This window comes from Priapulus caudatus, unplaced genomic scaffold (assembly GCF_000485595.1).
Source record: "Priapulus caudatus unplaced genomic scaffold, Priapulus_caudatus-5.0.1 Scaffold288, whole genome shotgun sequence".
NCBI classification, from domain to species: domain Eukaryota; kingdom Metazoa; phylum Priapulida; class Priapulimorpha; order Priapulimorphida; family Priapulidae; genus Priapulus; species Priapulus caudatus.
In genome coordinates, this window is record NW_014577349.1 from 61,409 (window position 1) to 77,278 (window position 15,870).

A 15,870-nucleotide genomic window follows, 5' to 3' on the forward strand; every position below is an offset into this window, starting at 1 on the left:
CTCGAAATCACGAGATACGCAAGTAGTCGGCTTAGCATGTTGAGAAATAGAATGGCATATGAACATGCCGTGGTGTGAGGAAGTTGTGGAAAGTGTTCAAAAAGAGTTAAAGGGTGATGATGGGTTGCGGTGCATGTGCGGTAGTAAAGTGGAGATTATGTAGTGCTGTTGGAAAGAGAGTCGCCGAACAGTTTTTGCGGCTGGTGAGTTGAGGTGCTGTGGGTGTGGAGAGCAGGTCCAGGTTGCGAAGATCCTTAAGCCATAAATGGTTCTATTACGCCCTGCGGGCTAACTGTACGCAAGGGCGATAAGTCGCTAGAGGCTAGTGAAACATGTGACCGGTTTTATATGACCTTATATATGAGGTATATAGTTAGTGTATTTGCGAATCAATTTGATGCAAGTCTAGAGGAATAGACAGTTTGTTTTCGTCAACAGGTTACATGTATCGCCCCCGCTTGATGTCTAATGGATGGCAATGAAAATATCTCTGTACATGGGTGTAGAAGGTATTAAAGCGTTAAATAAGTCACAAAGAAGGCAAATTGGTTTTTGTGTTTACTAATCAGAACTTGATTCTGCCATGAGATGCCTGTAAGTATGGCGTTAAAATGTTTGGGTTGTCTTTTAGTGGGGTGTTTGGTACGCGGGACAGGCACGTCTATTGCTCGCTCCAGAGTATGTGGTTAAGGGTATCGATAGCTAAGTTTTGTGGGCTTGCGGTCGGGGGACGAGGGTCAAGTTAGGGGGGCAGAGTTATAGGAGGGGAGGGTTGAGAACGAGGATAGTATCAAGGTCAAGGTCAATAAAGGTCGTAAGTGACCTGGTTTTGGTACGTGTGCGCACGCCTTTCTCGCCCCAGATGTGATAAGTTAGACCATAGTTTGGTCACGGCTATGGTGCGCAATAGGGGTGCGAGGTTATAGTCAGCGGAAGGGACAAGTTCTGCGGTGGCGGGCTCGGACACGACACGAAAATAGTATCCGTTCCGTGATCCCGACTTAATCGCGTCGCACGGGGGATACAATTAATCGATCATCGTTGGCCCCAATGCCGACCAAGGAGCATTTTAGTAGCTATAATTTATAAATACTAAAATAGAGCAATTAGGTTCTTAAAGCTTGTTGGTGTTATTTGGTACACTCTGGCTGCTTGTTGCGTAATAAGTAACTAGCAGGGTTTCTCCGCGCAGGAGTGAAATTCAACAAGGGGGGCAGGGGGAGAGCAAGGGAGGGGGAACTAGGGGTCCGGGGGGCGTTGGTATTTTATCCGTACGACTTAAATTAAGTGCGTAAAATCGCCACATCACACAAGACTGTATTGTGGAGGTTCTTGTATATAGTAGAGAAGCCGACTGCGGTTGTAGCGAGTTAAGTGAGCAGCACTTAACTGTGCTTGTCAGGTTAACTTGTGTACTGTACTGGCAGTGCATCGCCGTAGCTACCGGTAAAAATACACGCGCGGAGTGGATGTCCTGGTCGAACGGACAATTCTTGCGAATCGATCGGAGTTCCGGCACTCGCTGGCAAAAACTTTTATTGTGGCTAGAATTTAAACGGGCGCCGTTGTGGCAATGGACGCAACGAATTCAAACAGGGGGGAGTTTCGAACCGGGCCGCGTTTGGCGAAACGCGTAGGGAGAACCGAGGCTGTTTATTCTAGTAGTTACCCTTTATTGACCTTTACCTTGACCTTGATCATATTTCCTTTCCGCTCTATAACTCTGCCCCTAATTGACCTAGCGCGAGCAAACTTCGTATACTGACACATCTTGGGGAGAATGTGTGTCGCGTACCAAAACCCCTAAGGCAACCAATTTTAACATACTTGCACATCTCAGGCAGATCAGTTGTGTAACAAACCTTTGTCTTTGTGACTTATTTAACTTTACATACCTTCTACACCATTACAGAGATATTTCATTCATATTAGATCACGGGGGATACATGTAGTTGGCGACAACTGCCTTTTCTAGTTGATTCAATTGATTCATATATATATATGGTATATAAGGTACATGTTGTACTAGCTCTAGTACTATAGCCTGCGTACAGTTGCCGCAGGGCTATAGAACATTTTATGCTAGGTTTCGCAACTGGACCTGTTCCCCAAAGCTTCCACGCAAAATGATCGGGCTTTTTAACACTTATCTATCTACATGGACATCTCACCTATCTTTTTGAACACTTTCCACAACTTTACACCATGTATTTATGCATTTATTTCTCAAAGTGCTAGCACTACTTGCGTTTCGTTTTGAATTGCTGTTGTGTACACGCGTGACGTCACCAGAAATGTAATAGGCTGACGCAAATAGTGCTAGCACTTTGAGGAATAAATGCATAAATACATGGTGTAAAGTTGTGGAAAGTGTTCAAAAAGATAGGTGAGATGTCCATGTAGATAAGACTATAGTGTTAAAAAGCTCGATCATTTTGCGTTTTGTGAGCGATTTTTCATGGAAGATTTGGGGAACAGGTGCAGTTGCGAAACCTAGCATAAAATGTTCTATAGCCCTGCGGCAACTGTACGCGGGCTATAGTACTAGAGCTAATGTTTCACATGCTGGGAATAATTCCGGTCTGGCGAAAAATCTACCGGTCCTGTAACAATATAACTTTACAGGACTAAATATCCTGTAAAAAACGATTGGTTACTCCAGCCTCTCTGCCTGCCCTGCTAGTGTACCACATGCACAGGGCATAGGCAAGGCAGTTCATCTGCATGTAGATAACTAGCTGTGTAGGTAAGAAGTTGAGTTCTCATTCATCGTAGTTAGCCCCCAGCACTTCACCAGATCAACATCATTACAGACACTGAGGGTGGCCATTGCCAGTGTTTTACATCCCGAGTACTGGAGATGTGTTCCTACATTTAACGTGGTCATCAAGCTGTGAGCGATTCATAGTCCCCCAATGTAGATAGCAATTTGTTTGAACGCCGTGAGAAGTCACTGCCCTGGCTGGGTTTTGAACTTGCAACTTTTAAAGTGAATGGTCGACATTGGCCACCTAGCTTTCAACCTGAGTAGTTTGTTTGCAGGATCTCTGTAGAGCAGTTGTAATTAATCCCTGTTCTTAACAGAAATTGCTTCTGAGGGCCTGAAGGGACGTGTGTTCGAGGTGTCCATGGCAGATCTGCAGAATGACGAAGTAGCATTCCGCAAGTTTCGTCTGATTTCCGAAGAGGTTCAAGGCCGTAATGTGCTTTGCAACTTCCACGGCATGGACATGACCACTGACAAACTGCGATCCATGGTCAAGAAGTGGCAGGTAATTGAGGAGCAAGGAGCCTTTTACTTCTATTGTGTAAATTTTGAGTTGAAAGTGTAATCGTGTTGCTTTTAACATTTTAACTATAGTGTATGAACATTATCGTTATCCGTGAATAACATGCAGCACGAATGATGAGAAATTACCAAATGAGTTTCTATATGATATAATTACACATTTGGATCGATAGGACTGACGTGTTGCAAAAATAAACGACGGTTTGGCTGTATAAATTGACATCCTAGTGGGAGCTGCCACGAGCATTGACATCGACTGTCGCCATTGTCTTTCAGACTCTGATCGAGGCCTACGTCAACGTGACGACGACCGATGGCTACCAGCTGCGTGTCTTCTGCCTCGGCTTCACGAAGAGGAGGCAGGACCAGATGAAGAAGACCTGCTACGCGCAGAGCACCCAGGTCGTCAACATCCGCCGCAAGATGGTCGACATTATCACGAGAGAGGTGTCTAATAGCGACTTGAAGGAAGTTGTCAACAAGCTGTAAGTGTATGCGTGTTGGTGTGTGTTCGTGTGTATGAACTTTATTATACCCCCGCAAACGATGTTAGGAGGGGGGGTATACTGGAATCTGTCTGTCTGTCCTACACCAGCCTTGCGAGCAGATCTCCTTCGATTCATTCGTCAATAAACGTTTAATCTTCATTAGAGCAATACCCGTGCAAAAGGTTGAGAGTATCCTTAATACAACCTGCTTTGCCATACAATCGCCGGCGGTTCCAGATGAGCGTAACCAGTCGTGCTCTCACACATCACAGGCACCATAACAGCTTGAAGCGAGGTGGGGGGGGGTATTATTAGTCGGTCTCTGGGACAATCATTCTAGTTGTATAAACATTATCATTATCCATGAATAACATGCAGCACGAATGATGAGAAATTCCCAAATGAGTGTCTATATGATATAATTACACATTTGGATCGATAGGACTGACGTGTTGCAAAAACTAAGGACTGTGTGATTTTAATTGCCGGAGACTGATGGAAAATCTTATACGCTGATTACTGTGCTGCTGCTGGCTATGATATTCTGTTTTGTTATGAAAGACGTATGTGTCGTACAGTATAAGTAATGCAGCCTGTGTACACATCAGGGGCCGGTTTCACGAAGCGTGATTAACTTCACTAATCATAATTAACCTGTAATTATGATTAGTTAATCATACTTAAAATCTGTTTCACGAAGCGATTTAAGTACATTTTTAACTAATCATAATTAGCCGACTTAAACATGAATTACACACATCATTCGAGATGCCCCCACCATTTCTTCTTTTAAAGTCCGTCTAAAGAAAATCTTGCCCTATCAATAGGGCCCATTCTGCTCTACTTACCCCGTACAATTTTAGTCCAAGTAGGCCTACTTCAACTCTTATTGTGTATTTATTTAATATTTAACCGTTCTGTTGCTGTGAGATGGCCATGTGGAAGATAGGTCCGCGCCAATTTAATGTGTCTGTACCAAACATGTTTTACCGTCGTTAAATAAAGTTTTTACTTACTTATACTGTATTCAAAATGGCGGACAACGCCAAAAGTATCTGCAAATTCGGTACATGAAAAGGAATTAATTTGCAATTATAATGACTAAATTAGTACAGCTAATCCTAGATAATTGAAATTTCCTTGGGGAAAAAATGAAGTAAAATTTCCAATTGTAAAATCTGCAGCGTACTTAATATTATATACTAGTAGTACCTACATACTACTACTAGTACTAGCAACTAATTATGATTAGTGGATTTAATCATGCTCCTGAGTAGAATTAAATATTGTGATTAACTTAATCATGATTAAAGTTATTTACGCTTTGTGAAACAGTCACTTCAATTTAAGTACGGAAAGTTAATCATGATTAGTGATTTAATCATGATTCAGGACTTAATTACGCTTCGTAAAACAGGCCCCAGACATTTACAATCTTGGAGGTGTAGATGTTGGTATGGGTGCATGTGTGTGCATGCTGGTTTCTACGTAGTAACTGTATTTTTTGTGATTTTTATCTGTAGGATTCCAGACAGCATAGGCAAGGACATTGAGAAGGCCTGCCAGGGCATCTACCCACTCCACGATGTGTACATCCGCAAGGTGAAGGTGCTGAAGAAACCTAGGTTCGATTGTAAGTATTTCATTCTTGTATGTTGTTTTAGCTAAACCTCTGCTCATGGTAATAAATGGTTCTACAAACATACTAGCTCTATACAAGAGCAACTTTTTTATTGTTAAAACCTTCGCATTTATTAATGGTTTGCCAAGATGTTTGCCGCGTGTAATGTCAAATGACAGCTTGAATAAGAGAATAGCCATTCTGCATACTAAGTAACTATGCTTCTACACCATATCTTGGGCATGGTAAAATTATGAGATATTATCACAAGGTAGATGTTTTCACTCAGACAATGGCCAAGCATTCTGGGGGCGCGTTTGTTTGGGACGAATCTGTCTGATCGAGATGATGTGATCCTGATCCGACCAAACAAACGCAAACTCACTTTCACTGGTTCACGTTTCGTTGTGACCTATCACAGGATGGTTCATAACAAAGAACAAGCAGTGATTGGCTGAGGCGCGGGCCGCCATATTGGATCCTGTTCGAATCCAACTCGCTAGCAGGGTCGGGTTTGGTGGATCGAGATCAAGTGATCCGACCAAACAAACAGTCAGATCAACGAATCCATTGGATCGAGATCCGTGGATCCCGACCAAACAAACGCGCCCTTGGATTCAGGTTCTACCTGATAGTTGGTATAACTGTTATTTATGCATTTACAGTGGGCAAGCTGATGGAGTTGCATGGAGAAGGGTCGTCAACAACCACCACTTCAAAGCCGGGAGAGGAAGGCACCAAGGTTGAGAGGGTCACGGATGGTTTCGAGCCACCTATACAGGAATCCGTGTAAATTATGCACTGAAGAGTCAAGTAAATAAAAAATCAAGTTGTCAAAGAAGTTTTGTTCCTTAAAGATTTATTGCTGACCTTTGCTTATGTGATGTTATAGTCATGGTGTCCTGTCTTTTCTTCCTGTGCTTCTTTCTGTTGCATTTTTTTACAAGTAAGCAAACAGGCATTTTGAGCAAATACACACTGATGCAATTTATTTTAGATGAACAGCAAAAAGTAAGCGGTGTATAAAATATACAGTGAAAAAAGATTCATCAGCAAATATATGCACACTATCAATATATACATTGCCCAATGCTTGCAATTAATTAATTATTCAATTGCTTTCTTCCCTTCCTTACACATACTGAGATGTCATACAACACACACACTTCACTGTCGAGTTGTTTTGACAGCTGACGAATGTGTACTAACAAAAATATTCTTATGGTTATGCAACATCAATGACAAATTGTTCTTTTAAACAAATTTAATGTAAGATTTATATTATTTGGTCGCTTCGTAATTCTTTCTCAAAGCGTTGTCACGTTGAATCTAATATCTTTTTTCACGGCAGACTGATATGCAACTGGTTTACGAGAATGATTTGGTAGCATTTTTTAGGCTACATCTTACATGAGTGAATAATTTTCATGCTGTGTGCAAATAAGGTTCAGTTGGATGCAAGATTCTTAAGTGTTTTTATATCAATTTAAGGATCCCACAATCTGTTTTCCATCTCAAATTTTAGTTCAATAATATTAATTATTTGCTTAATAATGTTTCTCCATGTCTTCCCAATACTGGTGACAACATTTGCAGGTTTTCCCCACCACTATATCACTAAGCATCACAGTAAGATAGAGAATCTTAAGAACAGTGCACCAACGTAACAAGAGCCCAAGAGAGCCAATTCATGTACGGCGCTACAGTGTATTCTCACCAAACCGTGAAATACCTTAATGAATTGAAGCTGTAGCTTTCCAGTTAATGTGGCCACAATTATAATACACTTGTATGAGTATATTTGATTCTAGTAGATAGTAGGCTTACAATAACAACACGTATACGGCCAAATAGGGTCTCCAAGAAGCATAGTACTACGGTACAGGCCTATTTATGCGTGCGGTGAGGACCTGAGTTAGGCATGAGCTAAACAAGCTACAGCTTGGGGCCTCAAGTCTGAAGGGCCCTCTCAAAATCTCCGATTTTTTCATTTGTTAGTTTTATTATAATTTATATTAAGTAATGATTTAACCTAATTAACGTGGCATTCTTGCTAAGTTCAGTTGTTACAAGCCTTATTCTCTGTTACCAATTGCCAAATAGGGCCTCTACAGCTTCCCATAGTTTATATATATATATGTATATATTATAATATAGCTTAGCTTTATTGGGGCCTAACCATGTCTAAATCCGCCCTGCGTGTACATGCGGTGCTGTTACTAAAACCTTATAGACGTGACACAGAAAGCATGATTCCATTTTCTTTCGGCGGAGGGTTGCCGAGATGGTCTTGAGAGCTAACACTGGGCGAGGTGACGTGGTCGTGAGGGCCTACGTGCGGAATGTGATCCTGGCCACCAGTTGGACTGTAATCTGCAACACGAATGTGTGACGACGTGTTACGCTGTGCCTAAATCTGTTAATAAAGCCTAAATGGCTGCTAAAACTCCTCGGTCCCTCACCACTGCTAACACCACACTGTGTGTATCACGAAAAATTAATCTTTGCCTCATCACCCGTATCAATATTGCAGAACGCCTTTTTTAAATGCGTTTTAAATGCTGGCACGCGGACATCTTCGTAACAGTTAGGAATGTAAGAGAAATTCTCATAAATCTGGTTAGAATTCGGCACGCACAACAGTTGCTAGTCCGAGCCGACGCAGACCCCAGTAATGGATCTGTTGGAGTAGTAATGGTGCTGTTAAACCCTCACCCTCAGATTAGCAAAGCGGAGTTATAACGTCTGCGTGCGGACAAAACAGTTGCACCCTCAACTTTTAACTTTTAGATGGCGTAACGGCATCTGACGTATCTTCAGCGACCACCCAGCTGTCGTTACGTACGCTTATAAAGGAATTCAGAAAAAAACTCGACCAGACGGAATGGTTAGAGTGAAGGTCTATCTAATCAGAAAGCAATGTTATAAGGACAAGCAAGTGTAAAGACGCTACATAATCATAATTATTGTTCCATTATTCATATTTACGATGTTGAATAAAGTTATCAATGAGAAGAAAAAAGGAACCATAATGCAGCATCAATTATATAGTTACTTAAATTCATCTTTCTTATTATTTTATAAGCCAAGCCTAACAAATGTGCTATTATACTAGCACCTCTACAATATAGACGAGCGAGATAGAGGCGATAAGAGTCATCCAGAGGCCGCTGCCTTGACACATGCTATTGGCTAGAGTCAAACCAAACTGCATGCAGTGCCCACCCTTCTCACACTCAGGACGCCCATGAGCGAGAGCGCCATCTGTCGTGGGGTTTGGAGTCGAACGTAAAGCCAGAACACGCATTTCAAAAAATGCTCAGGCAATCCGATGATAATAAAGCTGGTGCTACCACCTGGTGAATCAACCTTAAATTAGCTCTACCAGTGTGGTCCTTTGCTCCCGCCACGAGGGGGAGGGGACTTCCGTTCCCGCTGCCTGTAGCGGGAGCGAAGAGCCACATGGTTAAATCATAGATATATACAAATACATGTGTTTGTATATATCTATGGTTAGGTTAAAGCATAGATATAATATAACTCCTCCTCCTCCTCCGTCGCTTCTTTCCTACCTGCTCGTTGGCGGGCAGCCAGTACGTGATGCGCGCGAACGACAGCACGGTGGCGAAGGCGAACAGCGCGTTGAAGTGCATCAGTGGCATGTCCATCGCTATCTTCAACTCTGACAAACAACAAACAACGCTATACCGTAACCTACACTGAATGATCGTATCAGGAGTGAATAATAATAATAATAGATTTATTATTATTATTATTATTATTATTATTATTATTATTATTATTATTATTATTCGGTTAATAGATCTATTATTATTCACTCCTGATTGTATGTACCACCGACTGCCGGATGCATCGACGCTCATGTATGACACATACTGATGCATCGTGTAACTGTACTAGTGATGTGACCGTGGATCAATACTAGTGATTCTATTGTATTTTATATGGCGGGAACGCTATATAAATGATTAGTATAATGGTGGAGCGCCTTATATTATATTAGAACATATAGTAATATAGTATAAAATCCAGCAAATGCAGATCTAGAGCACCAGTTATTTTTCTCATAGTAGAGCGCCTGTTATTTCAGCCGAATACAAATCATTGGCCAATATAGTGGTACACATTACATATTACTATTACAGATATTACTAAAGGGCCAGACACACTAGGCGATTAAATCGGGCGACAAAATCTGGCGACAAAATCGCCCGATAATATCAAAACGTTTTGATCTATGCGATGAAATCGGCGGCGATTGAGTGGACACACTAGGCGATTTAAGGTCGATTTCATCGCCCGATTTAATCGCCTAGTGTGTCCGGCCCTTAAGAGTATAGTGAACAATGTGCGTGGTTAGTAGGTTGATTCGGAGCTGTGCGCTATAAGCGGAGCCTTTGGTTATACGAGAGCAATAGGTTGTATGTGATTTTCTTGTTCCTCGCACGCCCTTTACATGCATGGTATTGGGAGCCCTTATAGGGAGCTCTTAGGTATACGTGAGCCGTGGGTTGTACGCAACTCTCTTGCATGCGCACCACATGAGCTACGAGAGAGCCCTTGGCTATATCGGAGCCCTGACACGTGCGACACTGAGAAGAACATGACACGATAAGTTATGTCATACTTTTGATCATCTTTCGCTAATGATTATACCGTGTAAATCAGAAGCTGCTGCTGCAGCAGCAGCAGCAGCACCAACAACAACAACAACAACATTAGCGCGTGCCGCACGCGGAGACGTCAACAAGTCCCTCAGCTGCTACCCTTTGACATGGTCACCGGCAGAAAAGACTCAGACGCGATGAGCCCGGTCACCGCTCGTCACCACTCACCAGTCATGTTGAAGACGCCGACGGTCGCCTGCAGACAGTCTATCATCTGCATGCCGTCGTCATGTCCGCACGCGCTCACCATGCTGGCGACCAGTGTGGCATAGGCGGCCGTGAATAGACTAAGCATCGCGAAGTCGAGATAGTTCCACAGATCGGACAAGTAATCCTTGATGCCGGACTTATACAGTTGTCGGCACTCGCTGAGCAAGTATCCTGCAATCAGGGTAGAATTGAATTCGCTGAGGAAGTATCCTGTATAATCAGAATATAATATAAAAATAAATGTGTTTGTATAATATGGGTAGGTTAAAGCATAGATATAATATACAAATACATGTGTTTGTATAATATATCTATGGTTAAAGCTAATCGCAACCCAGACTAATGCCCTGATTGTCTTTAGCGCTGATAGCTGGTGATCTCACCCGCTTGAGGATTGAAATTGATTGCGTAATAGCAAGAAATATGCCTAAGCTATATAAGCTACATAACAGTATAGATATTATACAAACACATGTGTTAGTATATATCTATGATAACAGCAATAGCCTATGAAAAAGCTACACTACAGATAAAAGTATTCGATACAGCTACGACTGCATGGAAGGCATCTACAAAGTAGTATGTTTCCTGCTAGAATAGGCCCTGTTAGGCCCGTTGAATATCATGCATTGTGAGGGATGACTAGGATGCATACCCGTGAAAACCGAATCCATGGACGATAACAATCGTTTCGTATTTTTACCAGGTTTTGCAGAATTGGGCCCATACACTTGTTCTGAAAGCAATGAAATTCTGTCGACGTTAATTTCTGAGGAAATTCGATTATTCGCGCAAACGCAATGAAAGTGCTTCCCGCTATGCTGCGTGCGTGCGTGCGTGCATATGCGCGAGTATTTGCCATGATGAACACGTGTACATACGTGCGTTGATACATACGCGTGCGTTCGTGAGTGAGCGCGCCTGGCTGCGCGCATATATGCATGCACATAAATGTTGCGAGTGTCCGAGCGATGGCGCTGCGAGCTCACCTATGAGCAGGTTGTTCGACTCGTCCGAGTAGGCGACTCCGTGAATGTAGCGCCGCACGAGCAGCTGCATGATCTTCTGCAAAAATCACAAACAAAGCTCACGGTTAAAACGCAAAAGCCATATATGAATGGGAATCGGATGGTGGTGGTGGTGGTGTGTATTATGTGCAAGCGTGCGTGCGTGCGTGCGTGCGTGCGTGCGTGCGTGCGTGTGTGTGTGTGTGGGGGGGAGGGTTACTCTCAGTGTCCGTGGTAAAAAAAATGCCATTTTTCAGATCCCAGTCAAAAGAAAATCACAAATTATAGCGCTATACTCGTACTACGACAAATTTTATTCGGTATGTTCATTCCCACAAATACGCTTATCTAATAATTGTTAATATTTGTTCATAACACACGTTTCCGTACGCAAAGTGCACCGTAAATTGGCGTCGCCATGGAAACCTTTTTAGATTTGCAATTAAAATTAAAATCCACGTTTGTGCTTATATTTGAAATTAATAATGTTGATACTACAGTTCGTTAGACGGCAGAACCAAAAATACTTCTAATATTTCATTTAGAATATTCATCTAACTATGCCTCGGTATAACTCTATCTGAATTTCAAGTATCGATTATAATAATCTATATTGATCTATATTGTGTTAAAAAGTTTAATATTAATATTGTGTTTATTGAGTTTCTAATGCGAAAGTTTTTGTAACTGACCCTAACCCTAACCCTTCTCCCTGAATGTTTTGATCGCATGCAAACATTGCTACAACGTATAAAAACTAATATAATGCAAAAATGTTTTGTCAGTCTAGGCAGATTAGTAATATTTCTGGTTTTACTCTGTGGTAGGAGAAGTCTAGCACGCTAATTACGGTTGTATAAACAACACCAGATGACAGAGAAACGATTGACGATCGATATCGTAATGGATAAACTCGGATATAAAATTTAATAAAACTGCAAAATCCCACCGCAAACAACAGTCGACGCAACTCGCGTGATATTACCATGGTAACCACACTAAAACGCATTTGATGGTGTAAAACATTCAGGAGCAACTTTAGAATTAGGAAAAGGAAGGGGGAAGAGGAAGAAAGGGTGGTAGTGGTGGTAGCGGCGGCGGCGTTGTTGTTGTTGTTGTTTTTGCTGTTGTTGTTGTCGGTTTTGCTGCTGCTGTTATTGTTGTTGTTGTTGTTGTTGTTGTTGTTGTTGTTGTTGTTGTTGTTGTTGTTGTTGTTGTTTTGCGGTGGTGGTGATGTGTGTGTCGGGGGGGGGGCGTGTGTGTGTGCAGTGTGCACGTGCGTGCGTCCTTAATTTCCAACCATATTGCCATCAATAATAGAATATATATAATTGATACGTATATGCTTCAACTATGCACTCCCGATATATATACCTTGTACTTTGTCGTTGGTAGAGAGCGGAGGCTGCCCCCTAGAGTCTCAGTGCTGACACCTGGACTTCTATACTGAAATACGAACGACATTACGTCATGTTAATAGCCAGTATTATACGCCATATTGTGACAAGAAACGCTGTAGCCGCGTGTTTGTAATGATCGATATAGTGACTACACCTCGCCGTCACTACATTCACCGCCTACGTCCTTTCTTTCGTCTTGATGCCTGATCTAAGAAGCAGTGCTAAAGCTGTGCAGAGCTTACACCAACGCAGCCTATGTCGCGTGCACATATTCAATCAGCGGCGGCTGTTGACCCGAAAGTGTACGCAGCGTGGTTGGCAATTTTTAATAAATATTTATCAAGGCCACTCACTCGCATCGTGACGAGCTGACGACACACGGAAAATAGCACCCGTTGTACGTGTATCGATCACAGATATCTGCATACATATTCACATGCATATTATCATCAGGGGCTAATAATGACAAAGTTGTCATTATTAACCCCTGATATTATGTGACATAATATGTGGTAACGATGACGTCGCGATGATGTCAAGGTCCGCGTGTTCTCTACGGTGGCTGCGCAGGTTTCCGTGAAGCACGCGGCATGTGGGCGCGACCGCCAACATGTGCGACATGAAAAGCTCATTAGTGTCACGGAAGACTCTCTTCATAAAACAGAAGAAATTCAGAATTTTAATAACAAAAAGTACGCGCCAAGTTGCGTTCGAGTCACAGAGCTCTAGCAACGCCTCATCACCTAACGACCACATGTAGTGACCACAAGCAGTGACCACAAGCAGTGACCACAAGCAGTGACCACATGTAGTGACCACAAGCAGTGACTACAGCTGGTAGTGACATGCGCATTTATAGCAAGTAGTCGGATGCCGTTTCAAACACGAAAAACGACGGACTGGTGTCACCAAGGCTACTCCACTTGACAAGATGGCACAATTACATGCCAAGACCATTGTCACTTCTCACGCGTTCTAGGCGTCCACGAGACATTTACCTTGCGGGCATAGTGCAAATGAGTGCATTCTGGTGCCAAATTTTACCGCCAAAAAATCCAAAGGAACGCCTTTTCCAGAGACGAAATAGCGCACAATTAAGGGAAAGCTACTGTTGTATGACCCCTCTACAAGCTATAAACTATGCTGCGTTATGTAGACTCTGCATGTTCCTACGGTAACGAGAGTGGCAGCAGCAGCATGCGTTGACTGGCTGGCGGGGGAGAGCTGGTAGCCATGCACCGTACATGATAGGCAACCTGCTGTTGTGACATTGCGCAATCGGCAGTAGTGGTACTTCAGCGTAACGCTGGAGCGGGAATGAATATTCTTACGGAATCGTGCGGTGTGGGCAGGCTATAGCCGTACGTGTATGTATACGGGGTGGTTAACCGTGATGCCCTATCAAACGGCAATCACTTGTGACATTTCGCGCTGTACGTTGAAATTCTTAGCCGAGCACGAAATCTGTCAACAGGGAAGTAATACACGCGGGTAATAATCAAGCGCGTGTGTATGTGTGCACGCTCGTGCTGATTACGCGTATATGTACGTGCGCGCACGGGCTTCGTCACGGTCCATTGTACTGACGACATCAATGCTTCCAGTTGCTTTAACGGCCCGGAAATTAAATCAGGTTACATATACGATTGGTAAACATGTGTGCCGATTTCTAACACGTGAGCACGAACATGCCCGCCTACGCATGCACGCACGCACGCGCGCACACACACGCACGCGCGCACACACGCACGCATGCATGCAATGTTGTCGTCGTCGTTGTCGTCGCTCTCGTTACAGTCACACAGACAGTACACAGTAATCCATCGGACATCTACAGCTAGCGAATTGATTAAACCTCGGCTAGCGAACACGGAAGAAGAGTTGCTTGATGATAAGGTTGAGGGTTAACTGCGGATGTTTGTACGTAGCGAATGCTGAAGCCACCGCGAAGGCACGGTCATGCGATTGTCTGTTCATCCTTAAATAGGCTAGCGTTACAGAGGGTCATGGTTGCTCTACTCCTCATGTACATAGACAGCCGGCCACGCAGCAATATCCTATGCCTTAACGAGCGTTATGCTGCTATATACAAAATTATTTTATTATTATCTATTTATTTGCTATATATATATTTTTATTTTTTATTATTATATTATATATCATTATATATATATTATATATATATATATATATATATGTGTATATATATATAATGAGGAGTTAATAAATACACATTTTTGTTTGAAAACTCAACAAAGTTGTTTTTCCATTCCATATGTGTGTGTATGTGTGTGCGTGCGTGCGTGCGTGCGTGCGTGCGGGTGCGTGAGCGATCGCGCACTCACCAGGTGATTCTCGTACGCCATATCCTCGGACGGCGACTCCTCCTCGGAGTCTGTCGACGATTGAATCTTCTTCGCGCATGCGTACAAGTATCTCATGAGCCACTTGGGATTCGGGATGATGTTGTAGGGTACGGGTAACGTGTCGCCATCTTCGATGAAGTTGATCCAGAGTTTAGAGCGCGCAAACTTCCACTCTACGTCCTCGTCATTCTGCCGTGAAGGAGTATCGAAAATCATATAGTAGTAGTAGTAGTAGTAGTAGTAGTAGTAGTAGCAGCAGCAGCAGCAGCAGCAGTATAGTACCAGCAGCAGCAACAGCGGCAGCCGTAGTAGTATTAGTAGTTAAAAATAATAATATCAGGAGTGAATAATATGTAGTTCTATTACATTCGCGTGTACAGTAGAATATTTTCACGTTCTTCTGGGATGAAAGCAAAATACAGTCGAAGCGTTGTATTACACATGAGCGCAGCAGAAAATTCTAAATGATTTTAATTTTAATATAAAGAGTTGATGTGAAATAAATTAATCGGCGGTAAACACAGAGCGCGCAACGTAACGCCAATCAAGCTATCTCACCTGGATCTGTTGAAAAGAGTTACTCATCATGGCAATGAGCATATTCAACATCACGACCACCATTGAAAACATGTAGGCTCCATATAACACGTACCCTGAACGAAGAGAGGAAAAAAATCACGGTAATTTAATATAAATCACATCGTTTCACATTCATGCCGTGCCTCCCCACAACGCACTCTCTCAACAATGCGTAAAACATACAAAACTAGAGCACTCGGAGAGCACAGACCTCCGCCAAGG

The 15,870-nt window shown here is 42.7% G+C and overlaps 2 protein-coding genes across 3 annotated transcripts in view; one reads left to right on the forward strand and one right to left on the reverse strand.

Moving 5' to 3' along the window:
- The window catches only part of LOC106808588 (40S ribosomal protein S3a-like), an 8,278-nt gene extending 2,039 nt beyond the window's left edge, over nucleotides 1-6,239 (forward strand). Inside the window, exons 3-6 of the mRNA XM_014811354.1 lie at nucleotides 3,085-3,272; nucleotides 3,566-3,774; nucleotides 5,301-5,410; nucleotides 6,064-6,239. Coding sequence (XP_014666840.1) covers nucleotides 3,085-3,272; nucleotides 3,566-3,774; nucleotides 5,301-5,410; nucleotides 6,064-6,191 — 635 coding nt within the window. The 3' untranslated portion in view covers nucleotides 6,192-6,239. The remainder of the gene's footprint in view (nucleotides 1-3,084; nucleotides 3,273-3,565; nucleotides 3,775-5,300; nucleotides 5,411-6,063) is intronic.
- A 101-nt stretch (nucleotides 6,240-6,340) lies between these two features.
- Nucleotides 6,341-15,714, reverse strand: LOC106808589 (short transient receptor potential channel 7-like). 2 transcript variants are annotated; one of them, XM_014811355.1, is made up of 6 exons: nucleotides 15,628-15,714; nucleotides 15,049-15,258; nucleotides 12,678-12,749; nucleotides 11,286-11,361; nucleotides 10,952-11,032; nucleotides 6,341-7,771 (listed from the first exon to the last, which is right to left on the reverse strand). In XM_014811355.1, exons 1-6 carry the CDS (start codon nucleotides 15,697-15,699, stop codon nucleotides 7,626-7,628), a joined length of 657 nt encoding a protein of 218 aa, XP_014666841.1. In that variant the 5' UTR covers nucleotides 15,700-15,714; the 3' UTR covers nucleotides 6,341-7,625. The 2 variants fall into 2 exon arrangements, with proteins under 2 accessions (XP_014666841.1, XP_014666842.1); XM_014811356.1 differs by lacking the exon at nucleotides 10,952-11,032.
- Between the last annotated feature and the right edge of the window lie 156 nt (nucleotides 15,715-15,870).

What these genes read in the sequence shown, in the direction of transcription:
- LOC106808589 (XM_014811355.1), bottom strand. Translation starts at nt 15,699, where the DNA reads ATGTTTTCAATGGTGGTCGTGATGTTGAATATGCTCATTGCCATGATG. An exon ending in GTCGAACAACCTGCTCATAG is followed by an intron (nt 11,033 to 11,285) that starts GTGAGCTCGCAG and finishes CATTGCTTTCAG; the next exon opens with AACAAGTGTATGGGCCCAAT. An exon ending in CATGGATTCGGTTTTCACGG is followed by an intron (nt 7,772 to 10,951) that starts GTATGCATCCTA and finishes TTCGTGTTGCAG; the next exon opens with ATTACAGTCCAACTGGTGGC.